Source organism: Cyprinodon tularosa, unplaced genomic scaffold (assembly GCF_016077235.1).
Source record: "Cyprinodon tularosa strain WSP-4 unplaced genomic scaffold, ASM1607723v1 ctg5, whole genome shotgun sequence".
NCBI classification, from domain to species: Eukaryota; Metazoa; Chordata; class Actinopteri; order Cyprinodontiformes; family Cyprinodontidae; genus Cyprinodon; species Cyprinodon tularosa.
In genome coordinates this window covers 2,834,442-2,850,949 of record NW_024039229.1, presented here as the reverse complement: position 1 = coordinate 2,850,949, position 16,508 = coordinate 2,834,442, and the positions used below count along the sequence as shown (strand labels likewise).

Genomic DNA, 16,508 nt, shown 5'->3' with positions numbered 1-16,508 from the left:
TGTCTACGGGCAAGAGGAGGGGTACATCCTAGACAGGTCGCCAGTCCATCGCAGGGATGAACAGGACCAACAGCTATTCACACACATCTAAGGAGAATTTAGAGAAGCCAATTAACCTAACAATAATGTTTTTGGGCTGTGGGAGGAAGCTGAAGTACCTGGAAAAAAACTCATGCATGCTCAGGGAGAACATGGAAACTCCATGCAGAAAGACCCTGGGTTGGGAATCAAACCAAGAATCTTCTTGCTGCAAGGCAGCAGTGATACCCATCGCGCCACTGAGCAGCCTAAGTGAAGACATCGCAGAAGTATACAGCTAATTTATTACAGCCGTCTACTGGGTAAAGGTTTGATTTTGCAACCCTAACCCTGAATAGTGGTGTCCCATTACTTAGGGAGAAAATCTTCACTTGCACTTCCCTTACTGAGTGGACCTCACGTTGGACGGAACTTACTGGAGTGTCCTCAGTACCAAGTGAGTGTCAAGCAAGTGGCTGCAAAGGTCACGTGGTTTCCTGTTTCCCAGTTTTACCAGTAGCATTGACACTATATTTGAGTTATGGAGTTTCGTTTACTGTATGAACTTAGTAGTATTTTGAATTGCCTGATTTCTTCAGGAGTTTGGAGCTTGGAGCAGGACCCAAATGCAGACAGAGAGAAGAGGCAAAATGGTGATTTAAACATTTTATTTGAATATTATTTATTTATTTATTTATTGAATCAGGACAGAGCACATTAATGAACAATCTTATAATTCTGTACAGATTGTAAATTAGCCAGATTATAGCATAGTTGCTAATTTACATCTGTCGTCCTGAGGCAGGAAGACAAAACAACACAAGATCACATAATACAATATCAGTCAAAACACATAGACACACGTTCAGACAAAGACATTACAACAATAAAATTAGTGAGTGCATTACTGGGAGCTTTTAAGAAACTGTTTAAGGTGCTTTTTAAATGTGCAATAAGTGGGACATTCCCTGATGTTTGTTGGGAGGCTGTTCCAGAAGTCACCCACTCTGACTGATAGAACGGTTTGTCCAAAGGTTGCTCTTATGTGGGGGATCTCTAGGTCTCCTCTGGAAGAGGCTCTGGTGCAAATACGTCTGCCAGGTCTAATGTAGGTAGAAAGTGGAGGTGGGGCTAATCTATTCAGAACTTTGTAAATCAAACAAAAATTTTTAAAATGAATAAAATTTTTAAAATTGAGCATATTATGTTTTTCTAAAATATTACACTGATGGAATGACAGGGGCTTTTGATCAAAGATTTTTAAAGAGTTTTAAATATTCACCAATAAAGTGTGAAAGCAAAATGATGAGTATTTGTTTGTAGACGAGAGAATACAAAGGCAGGTCAGCAGGTGAATTTAATTGCACGACTACGTGACAAACAGGACAGCTATTCTCACATCTGAGATTATGAGTAATCCACAGTGATGCTTGGTGAAAAATTAACCACAATGCACAACACTCTAGCTGAGTGGAAAACTTTTGGTGGTTTCTGGCCAGAAGTTTCTTTACGAAATGGGTGGGGGAGAGGGACATTTAAAAGAAAAAAGTAAGAATTTCAGATTATCCATGCAGAAGTACATTATGTAGGCTACAGTCTCCATGTTTGTACTAATAAATCTCTGTAATGACAAATCTTCTCCAGCACTGCATTGATGTTAAGTTCAATGGCAAGTCAGAATGTGCAAGAGGGAGAGACTTTAAGTTTCACTCTAATGTAAACCGTTTCACAAGAATGTTTTCATTCATAATTTTATTCATCTTTCAGAAGAATGTCTCACAATAAAAGTGTAAAAATAGAAGAAAAAAAAAAGCATAAATTTTATATTTGCAGTATCCTGCCCCAAAACTCTGTTCTATGTACAAAAATTCATAGTTAGGGGTTCTTTAGATGTAAGCATCTATACTTCTGATATGAAATGTAGTTCTTAATTCGCAATGGCAATATTGGTAATGGTATATTATTAGCGTAATGTTTCCCCTGTCAGAACCTTAAAACTGTGTATGACGTTTTCTCAGTTTAACAAGGATCCAGTAAATCCAGTAAATGAAATTAACAGCAACAGTTTCATGTAATTCATATACAATTTTTGGAGCATAATGCCAAAAAGAGAGATCATCAAAACATAAATACATGTGTTTAATTTAATTAAAAGGTTCTAAATGTATTTTTTGGCTTGAGCACCAGCTGCCAAACATATCTTTGTACATTCTTAGAAGCACCAGATCCAACTGGAAACACAGAAGACTTCACACTTGGAGCAGAACAAGGTCTATATCTCTTTCTCGTGTTGTGGTTTTTGAAATAAAAAAGTTATGCAATGAGCTTTGGAGTACGGAAGCCGAGAGCGGTCATACCCAACTTTTTTTTACCTTTGTCTTCACGAGATAACGACATAACTATCTTATTATCACGGCTTGACAAATAATTGTTTTCTGGAGATAACGAGATAATTATCTCGTTATCACCAGAAAACATTTATATTTCTAGAGTTAACGAGATTATGCAGTGGTGGTACCATGTGTGCACAAATAATATATATATTTTTTTTGCCTATTTCTTTTCACCCCTTGTCAGGTCGTGGTGGATGATTGGATTGCATGGAATGCAGTAGAAACAAATATGACTGTTTTTCAATTAAAATCTTTCATCTGGACTCATTTTGGGGGTTAATGCATCTTATACCTGTTACAGGCGTAACACCGGGGATGTTCAGAAAACATCCGGCGCTAAGCCAGTGGAGGCATAGGTTTATTTGCTAATGAATCAGAAGTGGAAGCAAATCATCAAACCATCAACGTCGTCTCGTTACCTAAAAAGATAAACACAGGACTATTTACAGAATTACACACTTATAAATCCTCTCCTGCTGTTGTGTTGTTGAATGATGCAATCAGTTTTAACACACACCAATCATCTCTATATCAAAAGAAAACAGGTTTTTAATGAGAAAACTATCACCTCCTTATCTCCAGAAAACGGCTTTGGTTATCTTTAAATAATGAGAAAATTAACTTGTTTTCTCGAGAAAACCACTGTGAAAAAGTATCTGAGGTACACGACCGCTCTCGACTTCTGTATTGGAATGATTTTCTGGGGCAGTAATAATTTTTTAGCTTTCTGGATATTTTTTTTATATTTTCCCCTTTAAGTCAAAGCCTAACAGAGTAAAAGTACACCTCAATTTATGTAAAAAAGATTATTGCCAAATCAATTGTAGAATTGATCAATATCATTAGATCAAGCAATTAACTTCGGTAAACGCACTTCAAACCTGCAGGAGGCAGATTTTTGGGAGGGGGTATATAACGAGGCCTTGTTGAGGTGGGATTAAAATCTGCAGGTAACATCTTTATGTTGTCTTGAGTGGTGAAGCATGGAAACATCTTCTCAGAAAAGGTTTGCCTGAAAATATGTATGTTTGTGTTACTGCACAGATCAAAAAACTGCAGCTCTCCTTTGTCCCAGTCCAGATTCACTCTGATCCATTTGAGGTTACTCCGTACTGAAAGAGCTGTGGGATAAACTGGTGGAGACCATGCTGAGTATTTACCTCCATGGAACTGTATCACCAGCCATTTGGAATATATGTTTTCCTTCTTCTGGGCAAACTCTGTTGACACACCAACCATCCAACCCTTACTATCTCTAACATCAACGACCCAGCTGTGGTTTCCAGAGTTAAAGCCTTCAGAGCTCAGGACAGAAAACTTTGATCTAAACATCTCTGGATCATCAGGAAGCTGCTGATTCTCTCTTGAAGTCACACTGGTTAGATCTTCAGACAGGATTAGTTCTGAACCCGCTGTGTTTGGATCAAGTACAAGAGTGTTGGACCACTTGTCTCTCATTTTGCTTGAGATCTTGTAGGCCAAGTTCCCCTGATGTTTGGCCCGGTCTATCAGAGCTCCTGAGGGCAGCTGTGGATCCTGTGGCAGGCAGCGGCGCTGGACTCTTTCCATTGCAGCCTTGTAGTTGTGCAGGAATGACATGTCTTCAGCCTTCAGCTCCTCCTCTGTGGCTCTGACTGTGTCAGAAAGAGCTGCTATCTCTTTACTCAGATCCTCCAACTTCTTCTTCATCATTTCACTCTTCTGCTGCTCTTCCTCCCTCAGTGCAGCCAACCTGTTCTTCTCTTCCTCTTCTAGAAACTGATGAAGCTTCTTAAACTGCTCCTTAATCTGATTCTCTGTTTGTTGGGCCTGGAGCTTTATTTGTTCTGCTGTCTTATCAAACTCTTCTTGGTCTGTTTTCATGCGCTGCAGATTATTCTTCAAAGGTTCCAGGGTTTTCTGAAGAATTTTCTTATGTTGCTGAGCAGCCTCATTGATGGTGCTAAATCTGCGCTGTGTTTGGTTTTCTGAATCTCTGCAGGCGAGACAGTCTGGCAGGTGGAAAAGTTTGAGGTTCTCAGGATTCAGACTACAGAGATGCTCTGAAGATCTCTCTTTTTGTTGTAAGAATTTCTCACACAGGTTCTTCAGGCTCAGATTTAAAGGTGGATTAGATTTTGAAGATCTTCTTTTACAAAATGGACACTCTTGTACTGGTTTCTCTCTCCACCATTTCTTCAGACACTCCTTACAGAAGCTGTGGCCACATGACAGAACAACCAGATCCTTAAAGACTTCATTACAGACTGAACAGAAGAGTTCTGCCTCTGGTCTAGAAGCCATTTTGTCTCTAAGTGAAGCCACAAACAGAGACGGTCGAGTTAGTTTTGGGTTCCCTCCCTCCCATATTTTCTTCCTTCAATGTGACTGTGGTGTTCTCAGTCCAACTTACCTTCAGTGTGTGGAGTTTTGGCAGCTTGAAGCAGCAGTGTTGGAGGTTTCCAGTTTTCTTACCCGTTACTAGACCCACTCTGAGGAAGCTGCTAGTTTGGTCTAAAGAAGACTCTGATCACCTGGGAGTCTCTCTGCAAGGAAAAACAATCATAACCTTCTTCCTGGTTTAGATCAGGTCCAAGTGATGAGCATTACATTTCAGAGTCCAGAGTTAAATCTTTGAGTTTCTATAAAATTCACTGATTAACAGATTTTATTTTTCTCTGTACAGATCAGACCATAAACTAATAAACTGTTCCCCCACTGTAGTGTTATCTGCAAACCTTTTCCCAGAAATGGGCCAATCAGTGTTAGAATGTAGTTCTTGTGAGTACCAATGTCCAAACATATATAACTTTATGACTATCAGCTAAGATTGAACTCGTATTTATCTTAAAAATGCACAGGTTAGTTTATGGAGCAGCACTTTATAAGTTTTATGGTATTTCATTCAACTTCTTTTTGTCTTTACTGTCTTCTTTGGATTGGGACAAAAGCATGATCATATTCCAAATTAAATGTATTTTATCCCTCTCTGGTTCTGTTGCATTTATATACATGTCTGTACTAGGCTGGGCAATTAATTCTTTGCAATTTAACAAAACACAAATCGTACAGGTACTCAATGTTAATAACGCTATATTAAGCAAGAGTTATTCAATTTCTCACTTAAGTCCTTTAGGTGGTGGTAAAACTTTTGAAGTGGCTTTGTCATCACACAGAAATGTATAAAGAGTTGCAGATAGAATGCAGATCAATGCATACAATTAGAACTAAGAACTTTTTCACAGAAAGGTGAAAAGTAAATTTCTTCAACATTAGACTGTGGGCAAGAAAGCTTTCAGAAACTGTAATCCTGGGTTGAAACATCTACCTGCCTGTACTTAGTGTAAAATCAAAAATAAAATCAAATAGCAATATTGGTTAAAAATTCACAATTTCTGGCAAAATCATTTGGCCATAACATGTATCCCCAGCACAAACATACACACACACCAACATGTTCTCAGTGTTTATGTGTGTTAAGGTTGGCTTATTCATAACCACAAAAATATAAATGAACTGAATTCCACTTGTAATATATTCAATAAATGTATACATACAATATACAAAGGAAAATAATCTAAAAATAGTTTTTAAAGGAACTCTTACTTGGATTAGTCATCTTCCACTTCATCCTACACCCGGTCACAGGGGCTCTAGCCTCAACAGAGACTCCCAGACTTCCCTCCCTGCTGGGGAAAGCTCGAGGCACTCCCAGGCCAACACAGACGTTTAGAGGGCAGCCAAAAACGATGTTTAGACCACCTCAGGTGACTCTGTCATGTTGGTTTGTAGTTTTTTGACCCACATGCCAAATCATCATGAGAACCAGTTAATTTTGATGTTTTATTTACAAAACAACAAGAATCTGGAAGCGGAGAAGTCCAGGGAGTCAGTTTCTGGTGAGGATTCTTAGCTGAGCTCAGTTAAGCTTTTTGGTAGGTCTAAGGGGAGAAAGCAGACTGATCAGAAAGCAGATGATTGATGACAACTGATGACTGATTGATTTGCTCTCTTGAGAGATGAAGGGGAGGTAGCATGGCTCTGTAGGGTTTGATTCAGTGGGGATTGTAGACTGTACCCCGGAGGTTCAGGATGTGAGTGAGATCCAAAAGCTTTGGTACCTGTTATAGACGTTGTGCAGGAGAGCGAGCAGGCAGGTGTTGAAGACTGACAACTGCTGCACACAGGTAAGACCTTTTCCATTAATAATGGTGATTAACTGAGGTCCACTGGTTGTCTGGAACAATAAAAGGGTCAACATAAGAAAAGGGATTCCCAAAGAGACACATTTCAACAAGAAAGGTATTCCTGGTTTAGATCTTTTGGTGGAATACCATCAGGGGTAATCATCCGGCGAAGAGGGACGATCCTTTGCCTCCTTATAGACGTTAGTCAACTTCAGTGAGAAATGTTCTCAGGTGTGCAGCAACACGTGTCAGCAAAGCAACCAGCACTCACACTAGGAAAAAAAGAAAAACTCCAGAGACCCTAACAGACCCCTATCCATGTGAAGGAGAAGCGCTCTACTCCGAACCTCTCCCAAATGACCGTACTCTTCACCCTATCTCTAAGGGACTGCGCTGCCACCCTGCAGAGAAAGCTAATTTCAGGATTTCTGGGATTTCATTCTATCGGACATTATCCAGATTTCATAAACAACGGGGAGAATGGGAACATAGACTGATCTGTGAATCAAGAGCTTTGCCTTTTCGCTCAGCTCTCTCTTCATCACAACAGACCAGTGCAGTGTCCACATTATACAGCCATACCAATCAGTCTATCGATCTCTCGCTCCATTCCTCCCTCACCTGTGAACAGGACCCAAAGATACTTTAACTCCTCCACTTGAGGCAGAAACTCTCCCCAACCTGAAGAAGACATGCCACCTTTTTCCAGTCGAGAACTGTGGAATCGACTCAGAGGACCTGATTCTCATTTCGGACGCTTCACTCTCTGCAAACAGCTGCAAGCCACCGCAGGACATGTTGCAGGTCATGGAAGGAGGGTACCAGTAGAACCCTATCATGTAAAAAGCAGAAATGACATCATCTAACCAACCTCCCTATTGCCCTTGACTGTGACTAAAAAATCTTGTCCATAATGGTTCTGAACAGGAACAGTGACAGAGCCCTGTCGGTTTCCAACATTCAGGTCCGAATTAAGGCTGGCAATGTAGACCAAACTCCTGCTCCAATTATACAGAGACCGGATGGTGACTAAATGATATGAGTCCTTGCATGAAGGGGTTGTTTTTTCTTACCATGCAAAAAAGACAAAATTCCTGCCAGCACAACAATTGATGAGATTTGTGAATATTCAAGTAAGAATTAATATTTTGCTCTTAACAAAATATCTAGTAGATGGGTGTTAACGTTTTATTGAGGACCAGCTGAGTCAAACTCCAACACTGTTTTTTTGGTTCACATTTGTCCCTGGCGTCCTAATCCACAAGAAACTCACCAGGACACCAACACAAGGCTAAGAAGCTGCTTAACCTTCCATACTTAGAGTGCACCACAAAGAAAGAGTTTGATAGCAAAGGGAAACATTTCTCTTGACTGTATAAGACAATAAGTGTGTATCTGAACAGATAATGAACTACATTGTAGACTTCACAGATTTTCCCTTGTGTTGCAAAGGTGAGATATCCACCAAGTTCTCACATAAAGTTAGTCTACAACTCGTCTCATCAAAGGCATAAATGTGCAAATATAATTTTCTGTTTCCTCGATGCAAAGAAGCAACAAAAACAGAATCAAACGAGTCTGCTAGCTGTGTGTGAAAAGACTATAGAAATGCAAATGTCCTGCGGGATCATCATGTTATGTATGCTAATTACTTTGAAGATAATTATCTGATTCTCTCCTGAAGGAAAACATTTATTGCTCCATGCCGGAGGTAAAAACTACTTTTCAGCACCTGACTGTAGATCCATATCGAGCTCTTTCTAATAAATGGAATTTTCCTGAGATGAATTGTTGCCGATGTCACGCATACTAAATGCAAACTGTCCCTCAAAACTGATTTATTTCTGAGTTTGTAGCCCCATACTACATTCATGAAAAATTTCAGCAGCCCATCAACATGTAATTGCTGCTGAGACCCACAGACTCCCCCAGGTTGCAGGCTACACCTTAACAGGCCTGAAACAGTCCCAATAACCAACCCAAACAAGACCCAGTGCAGGCCAGCTGGGAGTTTTTTCCATTATGTTTTACCAGACTTTCCTTCCAACTTATATTTGAGGCAGACTTTCGGTCCTGTTGCACATTTCCTCATGAAGCAACCCTTGATCTAAGTATATCTGCTTGATGATAAGAGCGCATATTAAAAAAGAGCATCTGCCCTTTCCAGAATTAATTATTTCCAACACATTTCGCCGCAGGTTTCTTTGTCTTGCTAATTTCCTGATGTCCCTCTGCACAGAAAAGCCACGGTTGTGCCTCACAGGAAACCCGTTTTCTAAATCAGAGCGCGCAGAGAGAGTCTCTCGGGACGTGTTGAGCAAAACTGCTGAGTCTCCCAAGGATCTTCTTCTGCAGAAGCTTCCTGTTAGATCAGTGCACTGATGCAAATGTCTGTATCAACCAAAACTGGTGCTTATTAGTGTTTGAATGTAATTACAGATGGCATTTAGTATTTATTTGAAGTAATTTGGAGGCAGACAGTAAGGACAAGGTGCAATAAACATAAAAAGCTGAACTTTGGCCACAGTAATGTTGCAGTATTTCCCGAAGGGATCATTCATGTAAATGCTAAGTTATGGTGTGAGCCAGAACACTGAAACACATTAGTTTAACAGCATAGCAAGAATATTATCTGTTAACAAAGTGTGAATTTTGAAATCCTAGATGAGAAATTAAAATTAGACGCCATCATGCAGAGCGCCTTACAAAGTGTCTCAAAAACGGTTCATATCAGTCACAAACACTTACAAATTTCCTTCTTTAATTGCTCAGATTTAAGATCTATTGAGCGTTTAAAATGCCGGAATATAATAAAATTACTGCAGAATATAAATTATTAAATATCATAACCTACATAAGTATACAGTAAATTAAGTAAAAAAAACAATAAATCTACACGGATGGGATCATATTAACTTATTAAAACTATTTAATAATTAAATATGGCTATTATTATAAACATTTAATTAAAAATTTATCTCAAAATCCTAATTATTTCTTTATACAATTTAATGCTTATATGCATTTCCAGGTGCACTATGAAATATTTCAGTCAGCCCCTGCAGCTCCTTTGATAACATCTGATTGGATGACCTGCAAATATGCTAAATGATTCACTTTTCCATAATTATTCTTTTCAAATACATTTATTCTCATGATGTCGTTAATTGGTTTTTATTTACTTTATTTAGTGATTTAATCTTTTCATTAAAAACTCATTTTAATCATTTATGCATGCACTATTTACCTCATGAGTCAAAGGGGCAGGTTAATTATCTCATGATGCCCTGAAGCAAAGAAATTATTAAATAAATAGTGAAACAATTAAATATTACTATACACTTAATTAATTTACATCTTCATTAATTATTAATGTTTCAGTTAACTGTTTATTTGACTGAGACATTTCAGTAACTTTAGAAACAGCTCCCTGTTAAACCAAAAAAATACTTCCTTGATTTTTCCCCTATTACTGCATCAGAAACAGAATCTACATCATTGTGTCCTTAACATCTGAAACCATCTAATTCCCTCTTTGCAAAAAAATTGTCATGGTTTTATCTAAAGCTCGGACCCACATGCAGAGTAACCAATTCAGAGAGACCAGGGGAAAAGGTTTAACGGGTTTTATTGAAGAAATAAAAAACGGAGCAGTGTTGCTCTGAACTCTGCTCAGCCAGAACGGGAAGGTGAGGGGAAGACACAACGATTAGTTCAGGCTCAGTGGGAAATTTCATTTGTGGATTTGGAGAAGAGGATCTGGTTGTAGACTCACGTTTCCAGAGAAGTTGTAGAACCTTTTACTCCAATCTGTGTGCTGTTTTCCTGTGTTAGTCTGATTCGGTGGAGGGCGGAACAGGGTTTACCCAGAACTTGGTCGGTTGTAGGTGAACGGAGAAACTAACTGCCACTCAGATTTCCTGCGGTACTTGAACGGGTCGTAGTGGAGATGATTCCCTTGCTCAGAGAGTTAACTCAACGTCATCTCAGGGAAACTGGATCCAAACCTCCAGTTTGAATTCCCAGATCAGTTTGAGGCTCAGTTGATCCCTCCAGGGAGTGAAGGTGCGAAATGTCCAGTTTGCAGGATGACTTCCTGCCGAGAGGCAAAGACAAAAAACAAAGTTAAAACTCAGGTAGACAAGAACAAAAATTTAGCTTGGCTAGAGTACCCAAAACTGGCAAACACTCTGGCGTCGAGGTAGTAGCAATCAGCAGCTTAAGAGCACTCCATTAACGAGGTAACCATCAGCAGGTGTGTGAGGAGGCGGACCCGAACCAGGCGCCTCCTGCTGGTGGAAGAGAGACAAACACAAAAACAAACACAGACTGGAGCCCTGACAAAAATGATCAAAATCCAAAATAAACTATACAATAACGGTTTAATGGGGCCTTACTCAAATTTTTTCTCCTTATTTTAGGAAATAAATAAATGTTTAACGGATTCAAGACAGTAGCTGAGGAAATAAAGTCTAAACCTTCTGTTGCAGCTCAGTACTAAAAGCACCTACAGCACATCAAACTACTAAATAATCAATGATTAATGTCAAATCCAGTCAGCTGCTAAATGATGCAGAGGTGATATTGACAAGCTTATTATTTTGTGCACTCATAGGAGTTTTTCAGCGTTCTCCATGATGCCTTCTTGAGCTCCACTTGTTTGTCTGCAGAGTCCAGCAGTTATTGACTCTCCTCTAGAGATCTTTAAAAAGCCTTAAAATCAATTCACTTCTTTATTGTTTATAATTATGTCACAATGAAAGCATCTGAGAGAAAAAAAAAACTACAGATTACCTTCAGCATGGAACTATGATCCCTTTTCCTGATTAAATCATTTTTACTACTGATTTGCTTGATGTTAATAATTGTACTGTTCTTGTCTCCTAACATCTAACAGCTTCCTACAGGATTTAAGTCAAAGCACTGAGATTTTCCATGGCAGAAGTTTTACTTTGTGTCCGCTGAAGCATTTAATATGTTGATTTTCAATGTCTGTATATTTTCAAAAGTTCAAAACGCTATTCACTTTAAAGGTGTTGGGATCCAGAGGCTTGGGATCCAGAGGGTGCCGAGGATCCCCTTCTGTTGTATGTTTTTTCTGTTAGGACTGGGGTTACTGTTGGGATTTGGGGATCTGCCACCTTCTCCAGCAGAGAGCGCTGTGGGTCTCCTGGGCTGGAGCCCTCACCACACCTGAGGATCATCAGCCCATCAGGAGACCTTCCTACATAAGCAGCAGTCAGACCTTCCTTCCACGCCGCAGTGTTGACCAAGTTTGGTTAGCAAACCTAAGCCTCTGAAAATCTAGTGAATCACAGTAGACTCTAGAGAGGAACTGGATTCTTACTTGTCTCGGTCTTCTCTACTCACAGAAAGCCTGACTGAAGTCTGAAGCTCTGGATGAGCTTTACCTGGAAACCTGCCTGCCTGCCCAAAGAAGGCCAAACCTAAAGATCTCAGTCTGGATTCCTCCTTCAGCTCTCAGGGAAGAGCTAGGAAACTAAACCCAAGTCTGAGACTCTCTAGCCGGAAGCTAGACGCTGCTGCTGCCGAGTTCTCTGCTACTTCCACATACTCTGGACCCAACCGGTTTCCCCTCTCAAGGATCTGTCAGAACCTCTTCAAGGTATAATCTGAATTCAACTTATTTCGTCAAGTCATCTAACTGCCTAGCCAACCAAACTCTCATCTCTTCAGATATCAGTGAAACCAGTCCCGGACCTGAACCAGAACCAGTCCTCCTTAAACTCTGTGTGTTCCAAATAAACATTGTTAAATTTTCCTCTGTCTCCAGTTTGGTGTTCTGCATGTGGGTTAAATCCGTTTAGCCGATCATGACAAAAGGCCCTCAGCCTGGCAGGTCTCCCACCGTAACTAACAATGGACATGAGATACTTTTAGTAAACATGTAACCTTTACTTTGCAAAACAAACATCTACAGCAGCTCTAAATCCCTGCCCTGCGTGTTTTTCTCTCTGCTGCAATATATCTGACCTATATGAATAAATAACAGGCTTCTGCAGCACTTGATGGCTGCTGCGGACGTCATGCAATCAGTTGAAACTGCTGCACTGAAACAGGGAGACGTCTAAAACATGCAGGGCAATTCTGTTACTAGAGGACCAGAATTAAAAACACTTATCTGAAGTGTTTACTACTGAAAATCTCAATCTTAGGTTTACATTTAATTTTTCTGATGAAATCGGATTTTTTCTTGATGGTCATTGTGACAAAGTGGTTCAGTTTCTGTTCACCACTTGTCCCTTATTCTTATTTCTGATTCATAATGCTTAAATTTAAACATTAGTTTGCAAGTTTGCTTTACTTACTATCCCAGGTTTGTTTGTGGTAACATTATGTTGCAGTTTTCATCTATTTATATGTTTAGGTTAAAGCTACTGCTTCTGGATTATTGGTTGAATAATCCTTTTTTACTCACCATAGTTTGTCCCAGTATTTCCTCCTAAACTGGGTAGATGATTTCATAGATTACCTAGCTGGACTCTTCCATTTAGAGGGTTTCCTTTGGAGGATTGCCGTTTGTTTTTCTTTAAAGTAACTTTTTAAGTTATCTTGTATTACATTGTAGTGGAAAAAAAATTAAGAATTTCTAATTGCTATGAACAAGTCAGTAATAGGTAGCCTGGGTGCCATTCCGAACTTAGTCCCGCCCACAACGTTTGAGGTCGGGAAGTTCGGTCTGGCATTGCTCAATAGTAGCGCGAGTATGCTAGCACAATATCTGGCGGGTCAATCAAAATTGTCAGAGAGGGCTTTATACGATGATGGACAGATGATCAACAGTAACGTAATCAACCACGTGACCAAAGCGCGCTTGGGTGACAACAACAATGGCTGCCGCTGGAGAGTTGAGGTGAGTAGATTCTGCTATTAGGTCTGTTCTAGAAGATATCGACAGCAAATTAATTTTAAAAGAGGAACAGAGAAACACGATCAAGGCTCATCTTCTCATTCTAGGCGTGCAACTGCACGCTTTGATTTTTGTTGACAACAACTATGCGTCGCTTAACATACGTCACGCACTCCGTTGCTCTTATTGGTTGTAGGTCTATCCAATTGAGTGCAGAGGCATTTTTTTTCCTGGTTCGTTCAAAACACGCCCCATAATCACAGCTCTATGGAGCAGTATCAGACTCATATTCTGACTAGAATTGAGTAGGACTACGTCAGGCTAGGTAATAGGTGGCATATGAGCAAAATAACCCCTCAAAAACAGAAATTTGGGGCGCATTTCTTTAAGTGCAAGGGGATAAAATTAGCTAAAATACAGTAAAATAAAATGACATAAAAGTAAATAAACTTGGCTCCTAATGCAGCCTTGTTCATCACAATGGCAGTTGCTTAAAACAGTTAAATTATTAATCTGACTCTGGATCAAAGTTTTGGCCAGAATATATTTCCTGGTTGTTATTTCCTAACTCCCTGCCTCTCACCCATAGACAGCTGGAGATAGTCAGCAGAACCCCTCGTGACCCCGCGTCGGATAAGTGCAATGGAAAATGCATGGATGGATTTCCTAACTTACAGATAAACACACATCTGCTGGGATTTCTCTTAGTCTTTCCCATTTTAAAGAGTAACAAATAGAAATAGGCATCAAATATAAAAGAAAAAATGTTAGAACTGTAAATTTAAAGTCATTTTTACTATTTTTCTAGGCTGCACTTTTAAAAAGGTGAAATTGTCCAGTGAGCTGTTTCCAAACGAAAATTCTTTCAGTTTTACACTTGTGTAAACAAAATGACAAATAAAATGTGTCTAAAGTCTAAAAAAAAAATGATCACGACCCCAATAAAATAGGAAATTAATAGATAACCGATTAAACGTTTATTGAAATTAATCAGCTATTAAAAGTAAAAAAGTGATTTAATTCTTTTAAATTACAGCAACAGTTTGGAGGCGTAATGCAAATGGGATTTCTTTGTTCTTACAAACCTGGTTTGACTTACTGAATAACTGTTGACTCTGCCTTTTTCCTGTGTAATTTGTTCTGGTTCTGCAGGAAAATGTTTGTGCTTTTTCATCTGTAATGAGAGTTTCTATGACTGCACATTGTGGGTCCACAGCAATAACAGCTTTGTAATGTAAAATGCACACTTGCAATCAATTTCAGACATGACGGATGAAGAAATAACAAAAGAATAGCTTCCACCTGAGCATGAAACAGCTTTTAAATCCACTGATTACATCTGAAAAATGGGCGACTACACATTAAAGAGCTGTTACTTTCCCTTCCAAACTGATCTTAATACACTCAAATCAAAGCTGAGAGTTTTATAATCGAGCAAGAAAGCAGAATCTCAATGAGTTTTGTTCTGAGACGGGCCTCATTCATCCATATTAAGTTGAGGGTGTAGGGTTGCAGCCAACCAACAGGGACCCAGGAGTTTTTTTTTGGGGGGGGAGTTCTGTTCTGGATGTCATCACTCATCCTAAGCACCGGGTCTCTTCTGTTTTCTGGAGACTAGGAGAAGTTTATTCTGCCAGTAATGTGAATTTAATTACGTCTTGTGAAATGTAAGAGTTTCCCTGAGAGTTCAAGTGCTCTCCGAATTACTGTCACTTTAAATGCCTCAGAGGACTCATTCTCCATCCTGACTTTGCCCTTTGCCTTGTTAATTAGTTTGGAGCCAGAAAATTCAAAACCAGGGAAAAACAAAATGGACCACAACTGTCAGTCATGGAGATGGTTAATTAAAACCAGAAACATGGAAGAAATTAAGATCTATACTTTGAGGCTACAAACTCAGAAAGTTTTTTTTGTTATAATCTTTATCTGCAAAGTTGGAACTGATTCAAGCTAAAGCAGCAAATGTATTACAAATTACTTAAAGACATCAATTTATTCTAAAGCTGTCATACAAAGTTGTTTAAGTTGGAAAGCTGTTTTCTTTAATTTGATTTTGTTTCGGTTAACATCTGCTTACATTTAAGCTACTTAAGCTCTCTGTGTAAAGAAAATTAAAGTTTTGTGGTTTTCGTTCCAATGTTTATGTCAGTTAATTTTGTCATGTGCTCCAATTTGTTTCCTAACAAGAAACTGGCTCATGAGTAGAAACAGTTTAATTGCTTTGAGCAGATTCTGATTAGACGACTGGATTGGATTGTTTGTAGACGAGGAGCCGACATGGTCAAAGGTTTTCTGTTTGCTGTGAAATGTTTAAAGGAGCTATTGTTAGGATTAGGAGTCTGATCCAAAAGTCAGTCTGTGCTCAGTTTACTTCATGTTTTTAAGGCCCACTCAGCGTGTGGGAGAGCCCAGATCACAGTTTAGCAAACAGGCACATCAGTAGTCAGTCTGAGCTAAGTTTGCCTTTTTCTAAGTTTGATTAATCTGAAACAATAAGGGAAACATATTATGAGCCAAGGGATAGCAAGCTAGCATTAGCCTAGCTCTGAAGCAAGCATATTTTGTGCAAAGACCCTCCAAGGTATATATTACTGACGACTGTCTGTAGCCAAATATGCATCTTTTTATAGAAGTAAATGATAAAGTGTGTCTTACATTAAAAACATGCCACAATTCAAATTAAATCATTAATGGCCTTCCATACTCCATGCCAGCAAAACAGCATCATTGTCTTTGTATTGGTTGATTGATTGGTTGACTTTATTTATCTCACAGTGGAGAAATTTCAATCAGCTCAAATGGTCAAAGAAGAAGAAAGTTTGAAAGGAAGAAAATTTTGCAAGGGATTAAATACAGTATATACAGTGTTTCCACATATGACAGTTTTTCTTTTATAGTAGAATCATTATACAGGGTTATTGCACAGGGTGTTTACATGGTTATGTATATAGATGAGATATTTACATTTATATATATAGCTATTGCACTGTGTGTCAAATATAGACAAACAGCATACTCTACAGCAGGGGTCACCAACGTGGTGCCCGTGGGCACCAAGGG

General features: G+C 39.1%; 1 protein-coding gene across 1 annotated transcript; it reads right to left on the bottom strand.

The window, feature by feature from the left end:
* Positions 1-3,266: 3,266 nt before the first annotated feature.
* LOC119795114 (E3 ubiquitin-protein ligase TRIM39-like) lies at positions 3,267-4,971 on the bottom strand. The gene is made up of 2 exons (XM_038302937.1): positions 4,804-4,971; positions 3,267-4,701 (listed from the first exon to the last, which is right to left on the bottom strand). The coding sequence occupies exon 2, from the start codon at positions 4,692-4,694 to the stop codon at positions 3,267-3,269; it is 1,428 nt and encodes a 475-aa protein (XP_038158865.1). The 5' UTR covers positions 4,695-4,701; positions 4,804-4,971.
* Positions 4,972-16,508: the final 11,537 nt, after the last annotated feature.